The sequence below is a fragment of the Polistes dominula genome, unplaced genomic scaffold, assembly GCF_049000335.1.
Source record: "Polistes dominula isolate Pdom_NZ unplaced genomic scaffold, Pdom_raw_medaka contig_18, whole genome shotgun sequence".
NCBI classification, from domain to species: Eukaryota; Metazoa; Arthropoda; class Insecta; order Hymenoptera; family Vespidae; genus Polistes; species Polistes dominula.
In genome coordinates this window covers 5,092,009-5,114,250 of record NW_028301164.1, presented here as the reverse complement: position 1 = coordinate 5,114,250, position 22,242 = coordinate 5,092,009, and the positions used below count along the sequence as shown (strand labels likewise).

The 22,242-nt window shown below is 31.6% G+C and overlaps 1 protein-coding gene across 1 annotated transcript in view; it reads left to right on the top strand.

Annotated features, from left to right (window-relative positions):
• LOC107071314 (odorant receptor 13a-like) overlaps window positions 1-5,878 on the top strand; it is a 42,953-nt gene extending 37,075 nt beyond the window's left edge. The window contains exon 6 of the mRNA XM_089178967.1: window positions 5,828-5,878. Coding sequence (XP_089035093.1) covers window positions 5,828-5,878 — 51 coding nt within the window. The remainder of the gene's footprint in view (window positions 1-5,827) is intronic.
• Window positions 5,879-22,242: the final 16,364 nt, after the last annotated feature.

The window sequence follows — 22,242 nt, the reverse complement described above, 5'->3', positions numbered from 1 at the left end:
AGACAATACAATTATTATATATTCTATGTACTTCATAACTATTTATTATAATATTTGCGAAATAAAGAATTTAATACTAACTTTTCAATAAAATAAAAACATTTTTAAATAGAAAAGATATGACATGTTGTAAAAAAAAAACTATAGGCATGAATGTTATCGCATCGATAATAAAGATAATAAATGTAGATCGAATTTTAACAGACCTTCCCTGTTTTTTATATTTCTTTTCTCATGATAAGGAACCGACTTTGGGGTGTAGGTAGCTGACAAAAACTAATATTTTCAAATTTGTCGACAGAAAAATACGCCGTCCTAATTCAAGTAAATATAATATATATTTTTTTGAAACTCAGGTAGATGAATTTTTTTCTCTTACACCTTTCACACTTTTTGTGAATGTGAGATATCTTTATCGTGGGTTAGCATACACAAGTATTTCTTTTTGTGTTGCAACTAATAACTGTAGATGCTGTTAAAGAAGGGAACAATTGTGGTAGTATTTTTTTCGTTTCATCGGGTTTTGAATTACAACGATTTTAAAATTTATTTCTATTTTCGTTGTTTTATTTTATAATAATAAAAATGTTTTTTTAAATTTATTAGCTGACCCGGCAAACGTTGTTTTGCCATGTAAATAATTTCTAGAGAATTTCTAGTGTAGAAAAAAAATAACTAACTTATTGGAAGTGTGTAAGAATGTGGTATATGAATGAAAAAGGCATGGAACGCTGTGAACGATGAGGCAATATAAAAATAACAAAACACCAAACATTAATTTTTTTAATTTATTATAATTTATTTTAAGTAATAATTATTTATATCATTAATTCATTACATAATATTAATCTCTTAATGCTACAGCGTGAACAATACTTTTTGTTAGCCCGTCTTTAGCTAATACAAACAAACTTGATGGTTTACCCACTCGAGAGCATGCAACGTATAATTGTCCGTGTGAAAAACATGGTGTGCTCAAATCTAAGCCACAAACAGACATTGTTTGGCCTTGGGATTTATTAATAGTCATTGCAAATGCCAATCTAATCGGAAATTGAATACGCTTAAATTGAATTGGCACATCTGTGGGTATAATAGGTATTCGTGGTATTAATATATTTTCACCTCGAAACTTGCCAGTTAAAATGGTGGCTTCGATAACGTTTTTCATTAATTTTTTAATGACTAATCGCGTATTGTTGCACAGCCGTAGCGGGTTCAAATTACGAAGCAAAATAATTGGAGATCCAACCTTCAATAGCAATTTATGCGGTGGCATGCCTGGCAAATCCAGTGAGTTCAAAAACTCGGTTGGAAAATTTAAAGCTTCATTGGCATCGCAAACTGTATCAATAGATTTATATGATACCAAGTCCCCTGGCAATAACTGTTGTATCTTCAAATTCAAAATGTCAACGTCCACATTTTTGCCGCTAAAATTGCTCTTTCTGCAAGCCACTCAAGATTTATGTAATTTGTGTGTACATCGGGAAATATTTGTTCAATGAGAGCATCTTGCGATTCAATGATTGTGCAGAAATCAGTCGGTAATTTTACGCATCCAGTTTCATTTATAGTGACTTTTCCATCGCCGATATCTAAGAGTTGTTTTGAGAATGTTTCAGCGGATGGATCTTGAAGCATTTGAACGCGCATATTTACTTTCATCTGTACTTTTTCAACATTACGCCACAATGGCGATGATTTTAAGCAGGCGTTGATTTCATCAGCGTATGTTGAACGTGTAATGACGGGAAGTGTTTGTCTGAAGTCACCTGACAGGACTAACAGAGTGCCACCAGTTTGTCGTTCTTTTTAATATCTTTCAATGTCCTGTTCAACGCCTCAAGCGAATGTTTGTGTGCCATGGTACATTCATCCCAGATGATAATTTTACACTTTTTCAGCACTGCGGCTATGGACGATTGTTTTTTTATGTTACACACTGCGTCAAGGTTATTTTGAATATTTAGTGGTAGCTTAAATACTGAATGAGCTGTTCTGTCTCCATCCAATAAAGTTGCCACAATGCCCGATGATGCAACGGCCAATGCGATGCCATTATTTGATCATATTTCGGCGAGAATTTGCAAAATAAGGAATGTCTTCTAAAAAGAAGAACCCACCTTGTCCTGCTGAAACTGCGAGCATAATGCGGTCGTAAATGGTTCTTTGTTCCTCATTCATTGGTGAGACATCGCGAGTAACAATCTCCGCCATTTCTACAGTATTGTACTGCAGTTCATGATTGACAACGATTTACACGATTGTTCAATGGTTCCGGTGGTGTTTCAATTTCAGGTAGTTGCACCTTCCCTGACGCGCAACACATCCCGGCTGGTTCATTTTTGAATTTCAAAGCATGACAATACGGGAATTCTTTGTCCATAGCACCAATTACCACTTTTGAATGAGCATAATATTTAATATCGGGCTCATACTGGAATGCTAGACGCAGGAATGATTTAGCTACAAATGCTCGATGTGCCTGTTGGCGTTGTTGGTCATTTGCTCTGCGTCTATTGACAGTAAAACGGTGTGATTGTCGGTGTTCTAATCTCATGACTTCATTGCGTTCAGCTCGTGTATCGTCTAATTGTTCTTGACGCAATTGCGCCATTCTCACACGCGCTCCAGTATTTTCTTCTTGAACTTGTTCTTCGGTTCTTTGGGCTCTTCTATTTCGAATGCTTCTAGATTTATTTGTATCACGGCTCAAATTGGCCCCTTTGCGTTTTGTTGGCATTGTTCACTGTACAATACAAAACACACATAAATTGAACTGATTGAATTATTTAATGATGAAAATTATTATATTAATAATTTATTTTATCTTTGATTACATTAAATATACATGTAAAAATTAGATAGTTTCACGAAAGCGAAAAATTTTATTTTTCTTAATTATATCGAAAATACATATTGTTAGAAATAGTGAAAAAAAAATTCTGTAGAAGTGAGCTCCTTAAGTAAACTGAGCTCTTATAAGTAAACACAAAAAACAATTTCCCAATTGTAATACAAATCTAACTTTCACCGAATTCGTTTTTCACCATTCCCAACAATATTTTTGTTATAAATAAAGAATTTTTGATTTTATAATAAACGTATGAAAATAATTTATACTTACAACTCAATAGCCGTTGCTTGCGGGAACTCGTGACACGTGTTGACTATTTTAGAGGTTATGTAAATCACTTAATTAACTGATCGTGCGAATTACACTCAAAATTAATAATTTTATTAGTTATTAATAATTAATTATATTCAATAATATTAGTTATTAATAAATAAATAATAAAGTTACTTATGAATATATTTAATATGAGAGTTATACTGAGATAGTAAAAATGTTTAACTACTACGCTTGACGCATAAACACTAATAATAGCCGAAAACTTTAGAGGGAGTGAGAGAAGGCTTATAGTTTGAGAGAAATAGAAGACCATCTTCGTTGTCATCCCTACTCCGTGCTGTTTACTGGGTGAGAAGTAACACCGATAGACACATGGAGGGGATAACTTACCAAGTGATAATAAATGATGTAATCAAGCGGGATGAAAAATGATAAAATTATTAAAATGACTATTAAAAGGCAGGAGTTGGTGATAGAAGAGTGAACATTTAGTGTTGTATATATTTTTTTATGCCACATAATAAAAAAATAAAAAGAAAAAATTTTATCCAAAAAAAAAAAAAAAATTCTTAAGGTGGATACCCCTTATCACTGAGGGGTTTAAAAAATAGATAGTAGCCGATTCTCAAACTTGCTGAATATGCATAAAAAATTTTATAAGGATCGATCAAGCCGTTTCGGAGAAGTATGGGAACGAACATTGTGACACGAGAATTTTATATATTAGATTTTCCATATTTTTTTTTCTATATTTGTAAAATAAGTTATATTATTTTATTCTCATTAGAAATATAAAGTAAATAAGGTTTATTTGTTTTTGTCACGTATCTAGTTTCTTCTATTTAAAAACTTTTCTATTTTATTGAAAAATTAGTATAAATTTCCTAAATGCGCAAACATTATAATTAAAAAACATGTCTTTGGATATTTATAAGAATAATATTCTACAATGTAATTTAATTTTTTTTCTCTAATGTATCTGATAATAATTTCATTTTTTGTAAAATATTGCAGACAATACAATTACATACAATACAAAATATTCTACATATTTCATAATTGTTAAAAACATTTTTAAATAGAAAAGAAATGACACATTTGGTAAAAATAAACAAACCACGCACCTTCTTTCTTTATTTGGACCGTCGGTTCGTTTGGACCTTATACTTTTGTCGCATACTTACATGCTCATCTCTGTTTATTCTTCTACCCTTCTATCGCTTCTACCTACAAACAGGTATAGTATCAAAATAATATGTGTTCACACTTTGTAGTATGCAGTCGCATACAAACACATACATATACATCCAAGAGCGATAACTACGAAGCATATAAAGAGGAAACTGAGAATAGGAAAAACTGTATAACTTCATTCCGTCTCATCCTCTCGCAGGCTAAATCCTATATGTTTGTCTCTTTTTCTCTCGTTATTTGGTATAGCAGCCGTTTCATAGCTCCGTTTCCGTTTATTTACTTTTCAGATCACTCTCATTCTAAAGAAGTTTTCACTTCAAAAAAAAGGATTACCAGATACATCAAAGATAAAGAATTAGAGAATACTGTGGAATAAATGAGGAGCAGCTGACAAATTCCATTCAACAGCAAGTAAATTACTGTCACATTTTTATATTTTGCTTCTTTATAAAATATATTTGATGCATAAAGACAAAATATGTCTATTAAATTTGATTTTTATATGTTTATATGAAAAATATCCAAAGAGATGTACTGACCCATGCATATATGAAAATTATATTATAAATTGTGATATTTGCGTATTTAGGAAACCTATACTAATTTTTCAATAAAATAAAAACATTTTTAAGATGTTGAACGCCTAGGGTGAATCGGTGAAGCTTACCACGGAGCTGAAATTTGAGACTTGTAGTGTACACAGTTCGATAAGCTGAGAGAGCGATACGATTCAATGCATTTTTTAGATTTTTCGTTGTTCAGATCTTTATTTAGACGAGAGTATTTAGAAAGATAAGTTTGTGGTCCAAAGAATAAGGACGAGATATGTTATAAATAATAAGGGTCTCGAAGTGTGGTAGGCTACAGAGTTGAAAAAACATTTCTAGACAATATCTTTATTAGATCTTTCATTGCATTTTACCAGAACCTTCGTTCAGTCCAGCAGTATTTTCCATATGTTTTTCGTAACGTCTTTATTTCATCTATCCTAAAATGTTTGTTATATAACGCAAGAATGTAGATGAAAACAGGAAATAGAAAACCATACTAACAAAAAAAAATTTATATCTGAGTTTCAAAAAAAGGATTATTTATTTTTACCTAATTTCTGACGAATTATATTTCCTTTGATAAACATCCTACCATTTTGGTGACTATTTATAACTATCGCATTCAGCATTCCGTTTTTATTGCTAGAATTGTGAAAAGTGCACTTTTTATCAGCTATTCCACTCATAGACCATACCGTTGGCCTTTATTATATATGGTAATAATATTGTAATAAATAAATCCTACAATTATCTTACTCTTAAAACTGTCCATTCGTCCCATTCTCTCGTTTATTTTTCATTTTACTAATCACTTATAGCCGTAAAAAAAAAACAAATAAATAAGTCATTTAAAATTTTATAATTATACAGATAAGAAAATGATATCTATTATTATAAAAAAAAATCGTTATTAGTAATTTTTAATGTTTCTGTATTTTTTTTCTAGGTCCTGAGAACAGCGATGGCTTATTTTTCAGTCTTACGAACGTTTGTATGAACAAGAAAAAATATGTTTTAATACTTCACATTTAATATATCTTATAGAAAATAATTTATCACGTTATCGCTGGCGCTGTAATTAATGTTTCTCGTCACTAAGCGGATGCGCTTAAAGCTTTCTGTTTTATCGGAAGGCCGATTATTTAATTAGATTAAAGTTATTTTTATAAAATGATATTAAATTTATTATAATTTTTATTAAAAAGTAAATGTTTTTCATTAATATAAAATATAAATTTACATTATTTTAATTTTAAACTATGTAGCAACTTTTTTTACTTAACGATTTAAATTTTCTTAATAGTATCATAATCAAATGTGAGCTACTGGTGGTACGCGCCGCTTGATGAGGCAGAAATGTGTGAGCAACCAGTGGTACACGCCGGCTTGAATGTGTTAAATATTGTATAAGAAACTCGAAAAAATTATAATTAAATGGTTTATTATGTCACCTAAAATAAATAATGTAGAAAAGTTGATCTGCAAAACTTTAAATTTATTTCTATAATGTTTTAACGAAGAAACCTCTTAGAAAATGCTTTTCTACGTCACTGTATTATTTATAACGACTGTTTTATAACTTTATAGACCTATAATTTCAAAGCTATAAACCGATTCCCATAATTGAATTTTATGAGAAGCTCTGAAACAAGAGCTAGTAAACTATAAAGCTTTTTGTCAAAGGAAATGGAAAGTGTACTGGCAATGCAAAAATTTTACGCATAAAGAATTCTTCTTACGTCATCAAAAAAGGAAAGTAACTTATCTACTCGTTGAAATTAAGATCATGGTGTAATTGAAAAATAGTAACAATTTCTTTTCTATATTAAAACTTTTCTTCTGTTTTTCTTTTACATTGAATAATTGTAAATTGTAAAATTGAGATATTATTAATCTCCTAAATTTATGCTTTATCTTTTACTTACTTCATTACTTCCTTACGTCCTTACTTCCATGCTTCTTTACTGAAGTTTATATGTTAGAAATATAATGTCTTCCAAGCAAAAATAGGACACGTAGCTTTCCTTACTTTGATTTTATATCTTTAATTCGAAGAAAAAATATCATCTACCTGAGTTTCAAAAAAGAATATATTATATTTACTTAGGTTAGGTTAGGACGGCATAACTTTCTGTGGACGAGCATTCTACAAGTTTTGTTTCTATTTATGGCTATCGAATTCGGCATCCCATCTTGATGGATAGAATATTTAAAATGTTAGTTTTTTTCAGTTCCTTTTCATGATAACAGAATTATAAAAAATAGGGAAGGTCCATTGAAATTCGATCTATATTTATAATCTTTATTGTCGATGCGATAATATTCAAGTATATAGTTTTTTAAAGAATATGGATATGTTTTTATCGTTTCTCCCCACTTCTTAAACCTTTGCAATGGAAACCGTACTTTGTCTATTACAAAAAAAAGATTTTCCTATTTCTTTACTGGACGTCTACGACGATACAGCTTAAACAATCTGTGAAAAAATAACATAACAAGCGACTAAGAGTTGACGAAATTCGACAAAAAAAGCTAAGTACCACACTATCATTTATATTTATTATAAATAAGACTTCGTCTTTGCATTTGCATACAGGCGAAATCAAGGTAAGGTAAGTTACGTGTCCTATTTTGGCTTAGACGACATTATATTTCTAATATATAAACAAGGATTTTTTAGGAAGTGAAGCTTTCTTTAATGAACAAATAAGGTTTTATTAAACCATCTATTAGGTTCGATCACATGTTTTATTTCTCATTTTAATTGCTCCCATATTCCCTTCATCATAGCTTTTCGTTTAGGCTAGAAAACTTTATTTTTTATATATCTGTTTAACAATATAAAAAATGCCGCAAACTAAAGACAAAAAGTGTAAAATTAGGCAGAAAAACACGATAAGGAAGATTCCAAAGAGTTCAACGGAACGTGCTCGTGTATTTCATGCATGCCAAAAAGCAATATTGAATGTGCAGAATAATAATTCTAATGTGCGTATTAATGCGTCTACTGTTAGAAATAGTGAAAACGATCATCGTAAGCATTTAAATATCTTCTAATCAATATATTTCTTTATTATTTTTTATTGATCATAGATCACATACCTAATTGACATACGTCATGTTTAAAGCATTAATTTTTATTCTTAAGTAAGGTGATTCTTTAGTTAATATTATTAATTTTTTTTAGGTATTTCTCAAGTTATTAAAAATTGTGATATAACGTATTCACAATTTCTAAGAAAAAAACTTGCCTATGATGTATTTCGCGACAAATTTTTGAATAATATGTTCGGTTATGCATGCTCCGTCTGCGATCGTTTATGGTTTCACAATGATTTAAAATCACCACGAGCAGAACATGAAGAACTCTTACTTATAATAATTGAAAATTTTAACGCAATTAATGATATTTTACTGTTCAACACGTGTTACCAATCAATAGAGAAGAAAGTTATTCCAACAATGTCCACACAGAACGGTTTCAAATACCAATATATACATGCGTCTTTGCCACCACTTGATTTAATTTCCGAAAGACTTGTCTCTCCGCAAATTCAATTTATGCAAATTAGACGGTTGAGACACATCCACGGCCAATACGGAGTTTATGATCAAATGAATAACGTACCAGTCGAGGTGGACAATATAGTGAGACATTTACCTCGCAATATTGATGATGACCATTGCATTAACGTTCATATAAAAAAAAATTCACAGATTAAGCTACTTAGTAGAAATGATTAATAAAAGAACAATTTGTGCATGGCTTCAGTACTTGATTAAAACTCCACTTTATGAATTCTACGATATTAAAGTAGATGACAGCATTTCCAACTATGATCATAATATTGATGAAATTCATCGAGAAGACGTAAGCAAAGATATACCGATCAAAGAGAGTCTAATATCACAACAACAGACTCTGATGTGGAATGATCAGGAATAATTACGGATTGCACCTGGACAGTTTAATCTTCCACGAAGTATTATTTTTGATGAACAGGCTGAAGTACTTTCTTTTAGTACTTTCCATTGATTTATTTAGGCTATTTCGAAAAATTCAGAGACGGAATAAATGAAACACCATTCACAATAGCGACTAGTGAATTATGAAGATCAGACCGTCGTTGAGTTAATCCGTATCATTTATTATACGTTGCTATGAAAATAATGAGAATAACAGTTCGTGATTCATCTACTATTGCATTCAAGCATGTGAGAAAAAATACGAATATTACACAGCAGCAGATTGAATCAGACGAGTATATTACTAATTGCATCGAAAGTAATTTAGTCTTCCTACGATCAATATCTATTTTTGTTTGGTATTGGAACGAACGAAAAAGAGATACTTTTGCGATTATTCGACAATTGGGAAAGCCTACAATGTTTCTTACTTTAAGTGCTAATGAAATCGGATGGAATAATTAACTACAATTACTGTACAAGTTAAAAAATAGGGGAGCTAAAATTTTCGCAGTAGCAGCTGCGGCATTGGAATATATATCTAAGACTACACTTGTCAATGAAGATGCTGCGACTTGTGCTATATATTTCAATAAAAAAGTCAATGTATTATTGAGTATTCTACAATCGAAGAGATATAGTCAATTTGGGAATTATCATGTTGTCAATTATTTTAAACCAATTGAATTCCAACATAGTGCTAGTCCTCGTGCACACATTTTATTGTGTCTGAATGATGCTGCAGTAGATGCTTTTGGTGCAGACAAACAAAATGCTATAATGATGATCGATCAATTGATATCTGTTTCTTCAACAGAGGCTTCTGGATATATTCGTTTAACAACTCATAAACATACATTTACTTGCTACAAAAAAATAATGCCAATAAACCTCAGGAATGTCGATTTGATGCTTCATTCATGCCATGTAAATTTAACAAGATATTAAAAACAATAGTAAAAAATCACCGTAGGTATGCTATTTATGCTCAGCGTTATAAACAATTACAAATGAACCTCGAGAACAATGATTACGAAAACATTGAAGCTTTATATGCTAAAAAAAAACATTTCTAATGATGATTACTTTAGTATTCTTGAAGCAGGAATTATTAGACTTAAGAGGTCTACCCTAATTAGAATTTTCAAAAAATCGATTTCTTTTTTTTTACATTTTTCGAAAGTATACATATCTAGAAGTATCATACTAAAATTTTATAAAGATCGGAGCAGTGTTACTGTACTTTTTTGCGACCTTTACCTTACTCCGCTCGGTCAGATACCGCGCGCTCTTTTGTTCACCGAAGAAGCTGCTATTTATCGTCCCTATTGTGGGGGTGGTTTCAGACAGAGAAAGAAATATATATAACTAACTGAAGATGATATAATATAGCTTATTAAATTATGATGATGTGATATTTCATAAATATTATCATAAAATCTCAACTGATAGCAACCCTCAGCATTCGTACTGTTCCGACTCTTGGTGCAAGTACAAGAAAGCTGTGAGAGACAAGACAGTTAAAAGTTTCAAACATCTTCCTGCTCTTGCAAAAGATGTTCAAGAAATTCTAAAACCAATCTACGAAGATTTAACAAAGCAAGAATTACTGGAAAGATGCCTTGGTGGAAACACGCAGAACAACAATGAGTCGTTCAACAACTGCGTTTTTGGGCAATAGCTCCTAAACACGTCTTTAGCGGAAAAATTATTGTTCAAATCGCTTGTCAAACAGCTGCTTGTATTTTCAATGAAGGTTTTTAAACATTTTTGAAAATTATGTCAGTAATGGGAGTCAAAATTGGCCCGAGTGCCATGCACTTTGCTTCTGAACGTGACAGAGAGCGCATACGTGTAGCAAACCGCCGCAGCACTAATGCCTCTAAAGAAGCCAGAACGCAACGCAGAAATGCTATTTGGGATAAAAATGAACGTTATGAAGAAGAGAAAGGTATAATGTATAGTGCAGGTATCGCTGATTAAGAACAGGTAAAATTTTTTCACGATTTTTCCTTGAAAAAAACTTTAAACGCGTTTTTCTCAAAACGACGCTTTCCAAAGCCTTGTTGATAAAATCTCCGAAACTACTAGTCCGATCCCTCTGAAATTTTTACCACATATTCTTTACTATTATAGCTATAGCGAATATTGAGGGTTTTTCTAGGTCTAGGATGTATTGGTGTCCATTTCGCAAGACCGAGTCAAATGTTCGTTCTAGGTCTATTAGACACGCACCTACTACTTCCCCTTTATGTAGATGTTGTAGGTGACAGTTGAGTATGTGTCTCCATTCCATGTTACGAATTTTCTGTCATTGGTTTACAAAGGCATTAGTATCGAGGAAATTAAGAAAGTAGCAGGTTGATCCAAAACTTTAAAGTAGTTGCCGACTTTTATCACCAGCCAATAACTATTCTCAACAATAACTTTGCAGATGTGGTGTTAACACCCAATAAATCTGTGTAATTATATTAGCAATACGTAAAAGCCGTTAGAAGTGTAATGTATTTCATTTTCTTTTTCTTTTTATTCCGTTGTAATCGAATAAACCACTGATACTAAGAGATTGTTGCTCTAAACAGCTACCTTTGTAATCTCAAAGTGCGAGACACGAAGGATAATTGGAAGATCTCACGAGCCCGTCGAAGACAGGCGAAGTTTGATCTCAATTATTCGAGTGTTTCGCACGAAAGATTCCAACCCTAACATTACTAAATGTTACCCCACCCCCTTTCAAAAAAAAAAGAAAAAAATATGAAATACGGTAGCTTAAACTAATGAATAGATAGTAATAGGGCAGCGCTACGATAGTCGAGTGGAGCTCCAGTCACTCGCTTAGCTCTGAAGTGTGGTCTAAGACATGAAAGTAGTGATACTACCTTCGTAATCTCTCGTGCGAGACACTCGAATAATTTAGATCAAACTTCGCCCGCCTTCGGCGGGCTCGTGAGATCTTCCAATTATATAATATTATTATACTATTACTTTTATAAATATATCTGGCTGGCTCTCAAAAAAAAATCGAAAATGGCTTAATCGAGTTGATCAGTTTTTTTTTAACTCGTAATCGAATTTTTTTTGCTCAAGTCGTAGTATATGTCTTGTTTGAGGAAAATATTATAGTGGTCCCCAACTTTTTTGAGTTTGAATTGAATATAAAAATTTTTTTAAAATTTGAAAATGAGGGAATGATTTTTAATATGATTCTACAATAATTAAAAACTTTATAATGCACCAATCATTTGTTTTATTACAAAACTATAATAATTAAATAATTTTATTGGACAAATTTAATAATTAAATCCATTAATTATTAAATCCAGTCTTTTACTAAAGCCCCATCATCAGATAATGAAAGAATTTTACCAGGATAGACTTCGCTATTCCATGTTATAAGGACATTGTCACCAACTTTATATCCATAGGTATTTTTTTCAGAAGGAGTAATCTTCGATATCTTCACATTACTTTCTACTTTAACTTCTTTTCTTTTACGTCGCGTTGATACTGCAGGTGTGTCCTTATCCGATACTTCAAAAGTTTTATAGTAACCAAGATGAAAATGTTGGCATTTTCCAACGCAGTCAAAACAAGATAGAGTTCTAAATTCAAGCACATCATTTGAGAACACAAATTGTCTGATTTTTTGAGTACCAGGAAAAGTTGAAATAGACTTACATTTTTTAATCAAGTTATCCGTATTATTGATTTCCGCTGTACTTACCTCAATAAGCATTATTGAGGGACACTTTGAACTTAGAATATTTTAAAAAATTAAAAAATTTTATGAGGGAATGACGATGAGGGAATGACGAAACTAAACAAAATTGCTAAAAACGTAGGAAAATAAACCTTTTTTTCTTACGAGTTGTAAACAGTACTTTATTGCTACCGAAAAAATATAAAAATATGCTATGATTATTAAATAAAAAAATGCTTACCTTTTGATAACATCACATGAGGGAATGACGTTAAAAAATGTAATATTCAAAAAACTTATTGTCAAATTGATTTTAAGAAAACATTCTTTCTTCAATTGTCCATTCTAGAGTATGTTCTCAAAGGCAATGTTGTTAACTACAAAAAAAGTTAAAGTGGGATTTGGTAGGCCTTGGAGTATTGCTCCAATCACACTGTTACAAAACGGTGAGGGAATGATACTTTTTTTAAGGACAAATTTTGAACTATATTTAAAAATATTTCCATTCGCATTTATAAAACTGTGAACTCATATAGGTATAGTCAATACTATCCTATATAAGTAAAAAATATGATAATAAACAATTTGTTAGGAATTTTACGTTTTAAATTAATGATTATCTTCAAATTTAGCGCTTGGAACATAGTGAGGGAATGATTTTCAGGGTTCTTTCTTGGACATATCTTTGTTGTTTATCATATAAAAAATAAATTTGTTTCATAAATTCTGAGATCTAGTACAGTCGTATTATTAAAAAAAAACTTTTCATAATTGACGATCCTGGATTATAAAAATGATCAAGAACATCAATTTCGATTTTTTTTGAGAACCAGCCATCTACAGTATGTCATATTTTTTTATTGGAAATATAATAGAATGTACGATAAATTGAAGTAAAAACTTCTTTAGAATGGGAGTGATTTGAAAAAATCATGTGCGCAAATCACACGTGTTAGAAGTGAAACCTTTAAATATCTACGTTTCGAGAGAATGAGACGAATGCACAGTTTCAAGAGTAAGATAATTGTAGGATTTATTTATTTTAATATTATTATTCTATATAATAAAGGTCACCGGTATGGTCTCTGGGTGGAATAGCTAATAAAAAGTGCACTTTTTACAATTCAAGCAATAAAAACGGAATGCTGAATGCAATAGTCATTGATAGCACCTAAATCGTAGGATACTTATCGAGGGAAATATAATTCGTCGTAAACTAAGTAAATATAAAATATCCTTTTTGTGAAACATAGGTATTAAATTTATTCGGTTAGTATGGTTTTCTATTTCCCGTTTTCATCTACATTCTTTCGCTATATAATAAACATTTTAGGATAGATGAAATAAAAACGTTACGAAAAACATAGGGAAAATATTGTTGGACTGAACGAATGTTCTGGTAAAATGCAATGAAAGATCTATTAAATATATTCTCTAGAAATATTTTTTCAAATCTGTAGCCTACCACACTTCTAATGCCTAATTCCACACGCCTATTGCCACATTAATATTTTCAAAATTCTATCCATCAAGATGGAATGCTAAATGCGATAGCCATAGATAGAAACAAAAATTGTAGAATATTTGTCGACAGAAAGATACGCCGTCCTAATCCAAGTAAATATAATATATATTTTTTTGAAACTCAGGTAGATGAATTCTTTTTCTTTTACACTTTTCACACTTTCTGTGAATGTGAGATACCTTTATTATGGGTTAACACTCACAAATATTTCTTTTTGTGTTGCAACTAATACCTGAAGATTTTGTAAAAGAAGGGAACAATTCTGGTCGTATTTTTGTCGTTTCATTGGATTTTGAATTACAACGACTTTAATATCTATTTATCATTTCCGTTGTTTTATTTTATAATGTTAAAAATTTTTTTTTAAAATCTATTTTCTATATTTTTTTTCTATATTTGTAAAATAAGTTATATTATTGTATTTTTATTAGAAATATAATAGCAAATAATACTTGTTTGTGTTATATGTCCAATTTCTTCTATTTAAAAGCTTTTCTATTTTATTGAAAAATTAGTATAAATTTCCTAAATACGCAAACATTATAATTAAAAAACATGTCTTTGTATATTTATAAGTATAATATTCTACAATGTTGTTTAATTTCTTTTCTCTGATGTATCTGATAATCATTTCTTTTTTTTTTTGTAAAATATTGCAGACAATAAAATTATTATATTCTATATATTTCATAATTGTTAATTATAATATTTTCGAAATAAATAATTTATTATAATTATTCAATAAAAAAGAAACATTTTTACATACAAAAGAAATGACACGTTTAGTACAAAATAATAGAGCACGCACCTTCTTTCTTTATTTCGACCGTCGGTTCGTTTGGACCTTATACTTTTGTCGCATACCTACGTGCTTATCTCTGTTTATTCTTCTACCTTTCTATCGCTCCTACCTACAAAACATTTCGAGTATCGAAATAATATGTGTCCGCTCTTTGTAGTATGCAATCGAACACATACACACACATATACAACCTGGAGCGATAACTACGAAGCATAGCATAAAGAGGAGACCAAGAATAGGAAAAACTGTATGGCTATATTTCGTCTCATTCTCTCGCAGGCTAAATCCTATATGTTTGTCTCTTTTTCTCTTATTATTTAGTATAGCAGCCGTTTCATAGCTTCGTTACATAGCTTTGTTACATAGCTTTGTTACATATCTCCGTTTCCGTTTATTTACTTTTCAGATCACTCCCATTCTAAAGAAGTTTTCACTTCAAAAAACATAAAAAAGATATCATTATAAGAAAACATAAATAGTTATTACCACGCATCGAATTACCGCATCAAACAAAGTTATGAGCGAGAGTCAACTCTCGAATGCAAAGGTTTAATAGAATTTCAGATTATAACGTTCTGATTTGAGCATGATTTGCACTCTATTAGGACCTTGAATAAGTTCTCGCTGTTTTTTACAAAATAAAAACTTTATTTATAATATAGGGAACAAAAACGTTTTATTGAAAGTACTGCTTATCACTAGAGATTACTTTCTCACATCTTTCTGGCAGTATATGAATTCTGCGTTGGAAAAACGACACGTCTTTTAAGATCCAAGAATCGACCCATTTTTTAGCTTCTTTGTAAGAATGAAAACGGTGGTCAGCTAAGCCATGTGCCATCGAACGGAATAGGTGAAAATCGGAAGGGGCTATGTCAGGTGAATACGGCAGGTGGGGTAGAACTTCTCATCGAAGCGTTTCCAGGTAGGTTTTCACTGGTTTTGTAACATGAAGCCGGGCGTTGTCATGTAACAAAATCACTTTGTCGTGTCTTTTCTCGTATAGCGGCCGTTTTTCTTTTAGGGCTCGACTCAAACGCATCAATTGAAGTCGATAGCGATCCACCGTGATAGTCTCATTCGGTTTGAGCAGCTCATAATAAATTACACCCTGCTGATTCCACCCAATACAGAGAAGAAGCTTTAAACCATGGATATTTGGTTTTGCGGATGATGTTGATGCATGGTCAGGCTTACCCCATGATTTTCTACGCTTGGATTATCATAGTGTACTCATTTTTCATCGCTAGTCACGATACGGTGCAAAAAAACCTTTTCTTTTCTGTCGTTGAAGCAGTAGTTCACACGTGACAAAACGCCGTACGATGTCTCTTGGCTTCAATTCATATGGCACCCAATGTCCTTGCTTCTGGATCATTCCTAACATTTTTAAACGTTTTGAAACCATTGACTTATCAACTTGTAATATTTTTCAAAATTCTGCTAGCGTCTGAGATCGGTCTTCATCGAGTAATTCCTCTAATTCTCTGTCTTGAAATTTTTTTGGTGCGCCAGAACGTTCTTTATCCTCAAGTTCAAAATCATTATTTTTGAAGCGTCGAAACCAGTCCCTGCATGTCGTATACGACAGAGCACTGTCACCATAGTCTCAACAAGAATTCTATGTGCTTTAGCTGCCGATTTCTTTTGAATAAAGTAGTGCAATAAAATTCCCCGCAAATACACTTTAGTTCGCACAAAAGTAGACATTCTCAAAACTACTAAAAAATTACTTTGTTTACACTCAAGTGAACTATCATACACTAAAATTTTACGTTAGATACAGTACTTCCTTGCAAGTGCGTTACCATTCGAAATTTCAAGCACGGAGTACTGCTATTGCCATCTTAGATGAAACAGCGAGAACTTATTCAAGGTCCTAATAATACAATTATTTTATCTCTCCTGTGCAGTGATGACTCACCGAGTAAAATTTTTATTTAACGAAACAAAATATTCAAAATATTTAATATTTAAATTACGGTAAAAGATATGTAATGTTTAAAACAATCTACACATATTTAAGTAATTATAAGTACAGGTTGCCATTCTACAACGCATTTTCTTATAACACGGTTTCGCTATAACACGATTCGTAAATTGCGGGAAATCTTCCTACAACACGGTATCCTATAACACGATTTCCTTACAAAAAACCTTTGTACAACACTGTACTTCTACAGCCGCGGCGAAGCTTGCTATCTTAAAGATACAGTGATGCTGAAAGTATTTCTTTTCATCTCCATAACTTAAAAACAAAAGTCTCATACAACACGGTTTCAAAAAACACGGCATTTTCTAAGAAACTATCTACCATGTTATAGGAGGCTTACCTGTATATACAGGGTGATCTGTAACTGGTCGTAAAAGCGAAAAGGGAGTGATTCTACATAAATAATAAATCGAAAATAAAAAATAATAATTTGTCGTTTGAGGCGTTGTTTTCGAGAAAATCGACTTTGAATTTTCGCAAAGTATAACTTTTCGTTAGAACGCGTCAGTCACCCGTGACTGTCGTTCAACTATTTTTTCAATACAAAGTAACGCCTGTGGCCTGACGGGAATTTCCCTAAGTATTCGGGTGGAGCTCAACACCGTTTGAATGCCACGCGTCTTGGCTGTTTTCCCGTCCAAAAATACCAGGCGGCGCGATAGCGCTTGTTAAAACAGGCCCATAGACTACATACAGGCCCATGCTAAAAAATCGATGGGTCATTTGACCCTTTAGGAGACCTATTTGGAAAGATGGAGGGGCATAAAATAATAACATTCAGCACTATGCCATCACTTTTAAGCTGTCCAACTGAGTGCAGGTGAGAATTCAAAAGCATAGGTAAAGGAGGTACATTTTGGTCATATATTTTTGTACGGCATTCATACCACCGATAGATTTATCAAAAATAATTAAAAAACACGTAGTGCCGTACAAAAATAGTGCGCCACAAAGTCGGAAAAAATATTTGAATTTCCTGCGATTTCTGGGTCAATTTGGTAATTTGATTTTGTACGGCGTCGGTTCCATTCAATTTCAATACCTCTTCTAATTCATTATTTCGCAACGCTGTAAAAAAATCATGCGACATGGCTGAAAAATCGAGGGTTGCAACCTCCCCCTTTTCATTGGTCCTGAGGGAATAATTTAAAAAAATACGGCATCGGTTTCAAAACATTACTTTACACTCAAAAGTACTAATAAAAATAATGCCGTCTAAAAGTTTTTGTTTATTTACATGTATATTAATAATTAACTAATTTTAATCGTATATTTGATTTTTACAGCTATAAAATCATTTGACCCTGTACCAACTTTTTTTTTAACATGATATTGCTAAATACAATTGTTATATATTATTGCTGTTCAAAAAAAACTGCTTTAAAAAATATATAGAGAAAAACAAAAAATGATATTTTTTACCCAGTGAACACACCAACGTAACAGTGATATTACACTTAGAGAACATGTAAAATAACAAATGTAATGTAAATTTTACATTCTTGTGATACAAATTGTTATGTAAATGGGACATCAGATTTGTGACGTAAATATGCTATTAAAATTACATACATGTTACATACCGAGTGATATCACATTAGTAACCTTAGAGTGATGTTATATTTATATAACATAGTTACGTTAGCTTTACATTCTAGATATAACGTCCCTATTACATACCTAAGTTAACTTATAAATAACATAACCGGTGTGACTCAGTTTTATCATCACATTTACATCACAATGTAATATTTCAATTCTGTTCATATTGTTACAGAACACCTATATAAAATAGTTATATTTTTTTTACTTTAGAATTTTATGTCAAATTTATGTTAAAAAAGTAACTTTGAAATTATATAATGCGTTGTAACTGCATTGCTTTATACTGCATTTTGCATAATGCATCAATATTTGAATAGGAATATTTTTTGACAGAATTAAATTCCTTATAAGTATATATTTTCAGTGCATTAAATAAATATGTCTAATGTTTAGTGTACCACCGGTGGTACACGTGGCACGGAACGTGTTAATTATAATTTATATTAATAATTTATGTTATATTTTATTATTTAATATTATTTATTAATTATAATTAATAATATTATTAATTATATATGTATTATTAATATAATGTGAATTAAAACAAGTTCTCATGGCTCAGTGAGGCAAATCACCAACCAGTAATCGTATATTCCCGAGTTTAAATCCCGGGGAAAAAAAAGTAAAATAAAAAAAAAACTGAAAATAAAAGAAAACAATTACATAACCTCAACAACGATTTTCGATTTTTTTTTTATATGTAACGTCACATTGTTACGTAAATGAGTGTGAAATTGTGCGTCACATGTGAGTCACCTGTGACCCGTATGTTATTTTAAGGTTTACGTAACCTAAAATTTTGGTTCTGTAAATGTGACGTCTCGGTTACATTGGTGTGTTCACTGGGTAATATCTTTTAATAGTTTAAATTATCGTACATTAATAAAATGAAGCAATGTTTTGAAATATTATTGTTGTTTTAAATAGTTTTTGGGTAAATGAATGAAGAAAAAATGATGCCGTACATTGTAATGCAGACCATATTGTTTGGCAGATAAAAATAACACTACTATTCCAGGGGTACTTTATGTCATCTGATATTGTACGGCATTAACATGTTTTTGAAGGGAACAATTAACAATATGTAAAAATCATTATGCCGTTTATTTAAAGTGAGACATTGTGAATATTATATCCAGAAAATAAAAACTATCAAACTCAGTATTAACAATTGTTATGGCCGAAATTCCTCAACTAAGAGTCCTCTGGCAATTTGTTTATGCTATGAAGTGGAGAATAAAGGGTTAGGTTAAGGTGTAAAATAAAACACGTGATTGAGCCAACCAAAGAAACAATGTCTTTTTTATTGGCTCGTCAGGGAAAAGCCTTGCGGCATAAAAACCCTGGATGTTACTTGATTATACAATAAGAATGCACCACGTGGTGTTACCACGAGGGAAAATACCGTCGATGTGAAATATATATATATTGGAAAGATCTCACCTCTCGCACTCCGCAAATATAGCGATCACAACCTTAAAGGTTGTGATGTTGAATGGGTTCACTTTCACGAGTCTTGAAGATTAGGATATTCTCTTCGTTGTCCTTTGTGAATTCTTAAAGCCTCTATAATCCCTCAAGATGTGTAGTCGTAGGCGTCCGGTGAAGAATAGAAAGAATGCCCCTTTGTACTGGCCCAGCAGGACGTACGTACTAGGGCTATGAGAAGTGGGGATGCGAGAGGCGGGGGTAGCTAGAGAAGCGCTTCGATAGTTACTGGTGGTTGATCGATGCTCACAGTAAGTATCGATCTAGAATCCTAATCGATGGAAGCGGATGCGCGCGAGTTTCGAATACTGCTAATCACCGTACGATCCTTTCGGATCGTACAACAATTTTCTATAATTTTTGATGCTATATACTTCAAACATTGTTATAATTTGTTTATATAGGAAATATTAATAAAAAATAAAAAGTACTACAATTTTATTGAATAATTTCACATTAGTTGAATGAAAAGTAAAAGTAAAATTTTTATAAAAATGAAAAAAAATTAGTTTTCTCATTTTAATTATAATTCGTCATCAGAATCAGCAACTGAGTCGTCATCGGAATCATCGTCCTCATCGATGTCCGAATTCTCTTCTTCATCATCTTCTCGAACATAAATATGTGTTTTCATTATCAAAATGTTACGTGCAAATTAAAAATGTAAGGATAAATTTTTTTACCTATAATGTCATCAGCTTCTTCGCCGGATTCCTCATCCGCTTCAGTTACATCACTGACTTTTTCGGGGCATTCCTCGCCGTGAAACCAATCGAAGTCATATCTCTTATCATTTAATATCCATCCACAGTTAATTGGCAACAAAGTTGACGGAGTATTTGTGTAGGCATTACACCAAATTTGTGCTATATACGTCGTTCTTTTCATCTGTTGCTGTAACTCGCGGAAAAAAGGGGGAAACGACGTTGCGTTTGGAAGCAAAATTGGTTTCAACTTTGCAAATTTTTCTAAAATTTTTAAAGGTCTTTTTTTACCCTTTCCGTAAAAAGCGAGATTGAAATCGCACCCCGTACAAGTATGGAATGCAGCCAATGAGGAACAAAGCTTTTTGCCCAAGTCGTTGTAAACAGCACAAATATCAATATTGTTAACGTTGTTTCCCGTTCCAAGTTGCATGCATATTTTACGATCTACATTGAATTGATCTTCGCCTACATGCACAAGAATTTGTTTTATATTTGACAATAATATAATGAGAATATCTGTATCAGAACATTTAATTAAAATGTTAGTATTTTGTCCAACAGCACAAACATGATACACTATTTTCTTATCTGCTTCTTCGTGAGCGCTGCAAGTATACTTTTCTGACACTTCTCTTACGACAGATTCTGACAATTTTCTATACGAATGACACAGTTGATAGTTCAAAAATACTTTTTGTGTAGGCTTAAACAACGAAGCTTTATCTAGTGTAGACCAATCATTATGAGGAATTGAATGAATGCTTGTTTGAATTTAATGTTTTTCAATTCAGCAATGAAATTATATGGGCGTTTCGTTTGAGGTCCTTCTATAACGAAATCGTCATTTCTCAAGTTGTCTCGTATTGAATGCTCGTAATCTTTTATACTCGGTTCCGGCTACGTATCAAAGATCACGTGGACTTCCCTAGCCGCGTGATTTGTGAGATTACAAAGCAAATTGTGACTAATTGCCCCAAAGATAATCGGAATATCTCGAAGAATGTACAGATAAAAAAATTCATCAATTATTACTACATCCAACTCTTTAGGAATACTTTTTTTTATTTGTATTGGGAATGATGTAATACAGTATAACTATGTAATATACACATACACATACATATACATATACACTATGCGTATATATTATATTGTATGTATACTTCGCGTTCGTGCTACGCTCCTAAACACTATTAAAAATGTAAGTTAAAAAACAGACAAGTATTTTAATAAAGAAAACATTCATTTAATAATTAAAATTTACTATTTGATTAACATTTATTTTAAAGGAGTGTTCATTTTACGAAGCAAACAACATAAAATTAAAATTATATATATTTATTATTTTTATTACTTTTTTATGAATATGAACTTTCAGATTTGTACGGCATTGATTTTTTATAGAAAATTGCATTAAATAAAAATAAACTATCTAAATGCCATACAAAAAAATGTCGTACTAAATATCACCCAAAAGTACATTTTTTTGCATGGATTTTTCGGAAATTTTTTTCTCCCTATAGACCCTTGGACCAAAAAAAATGTACAGCATGTGGAAAAATGTTATCTATGCAT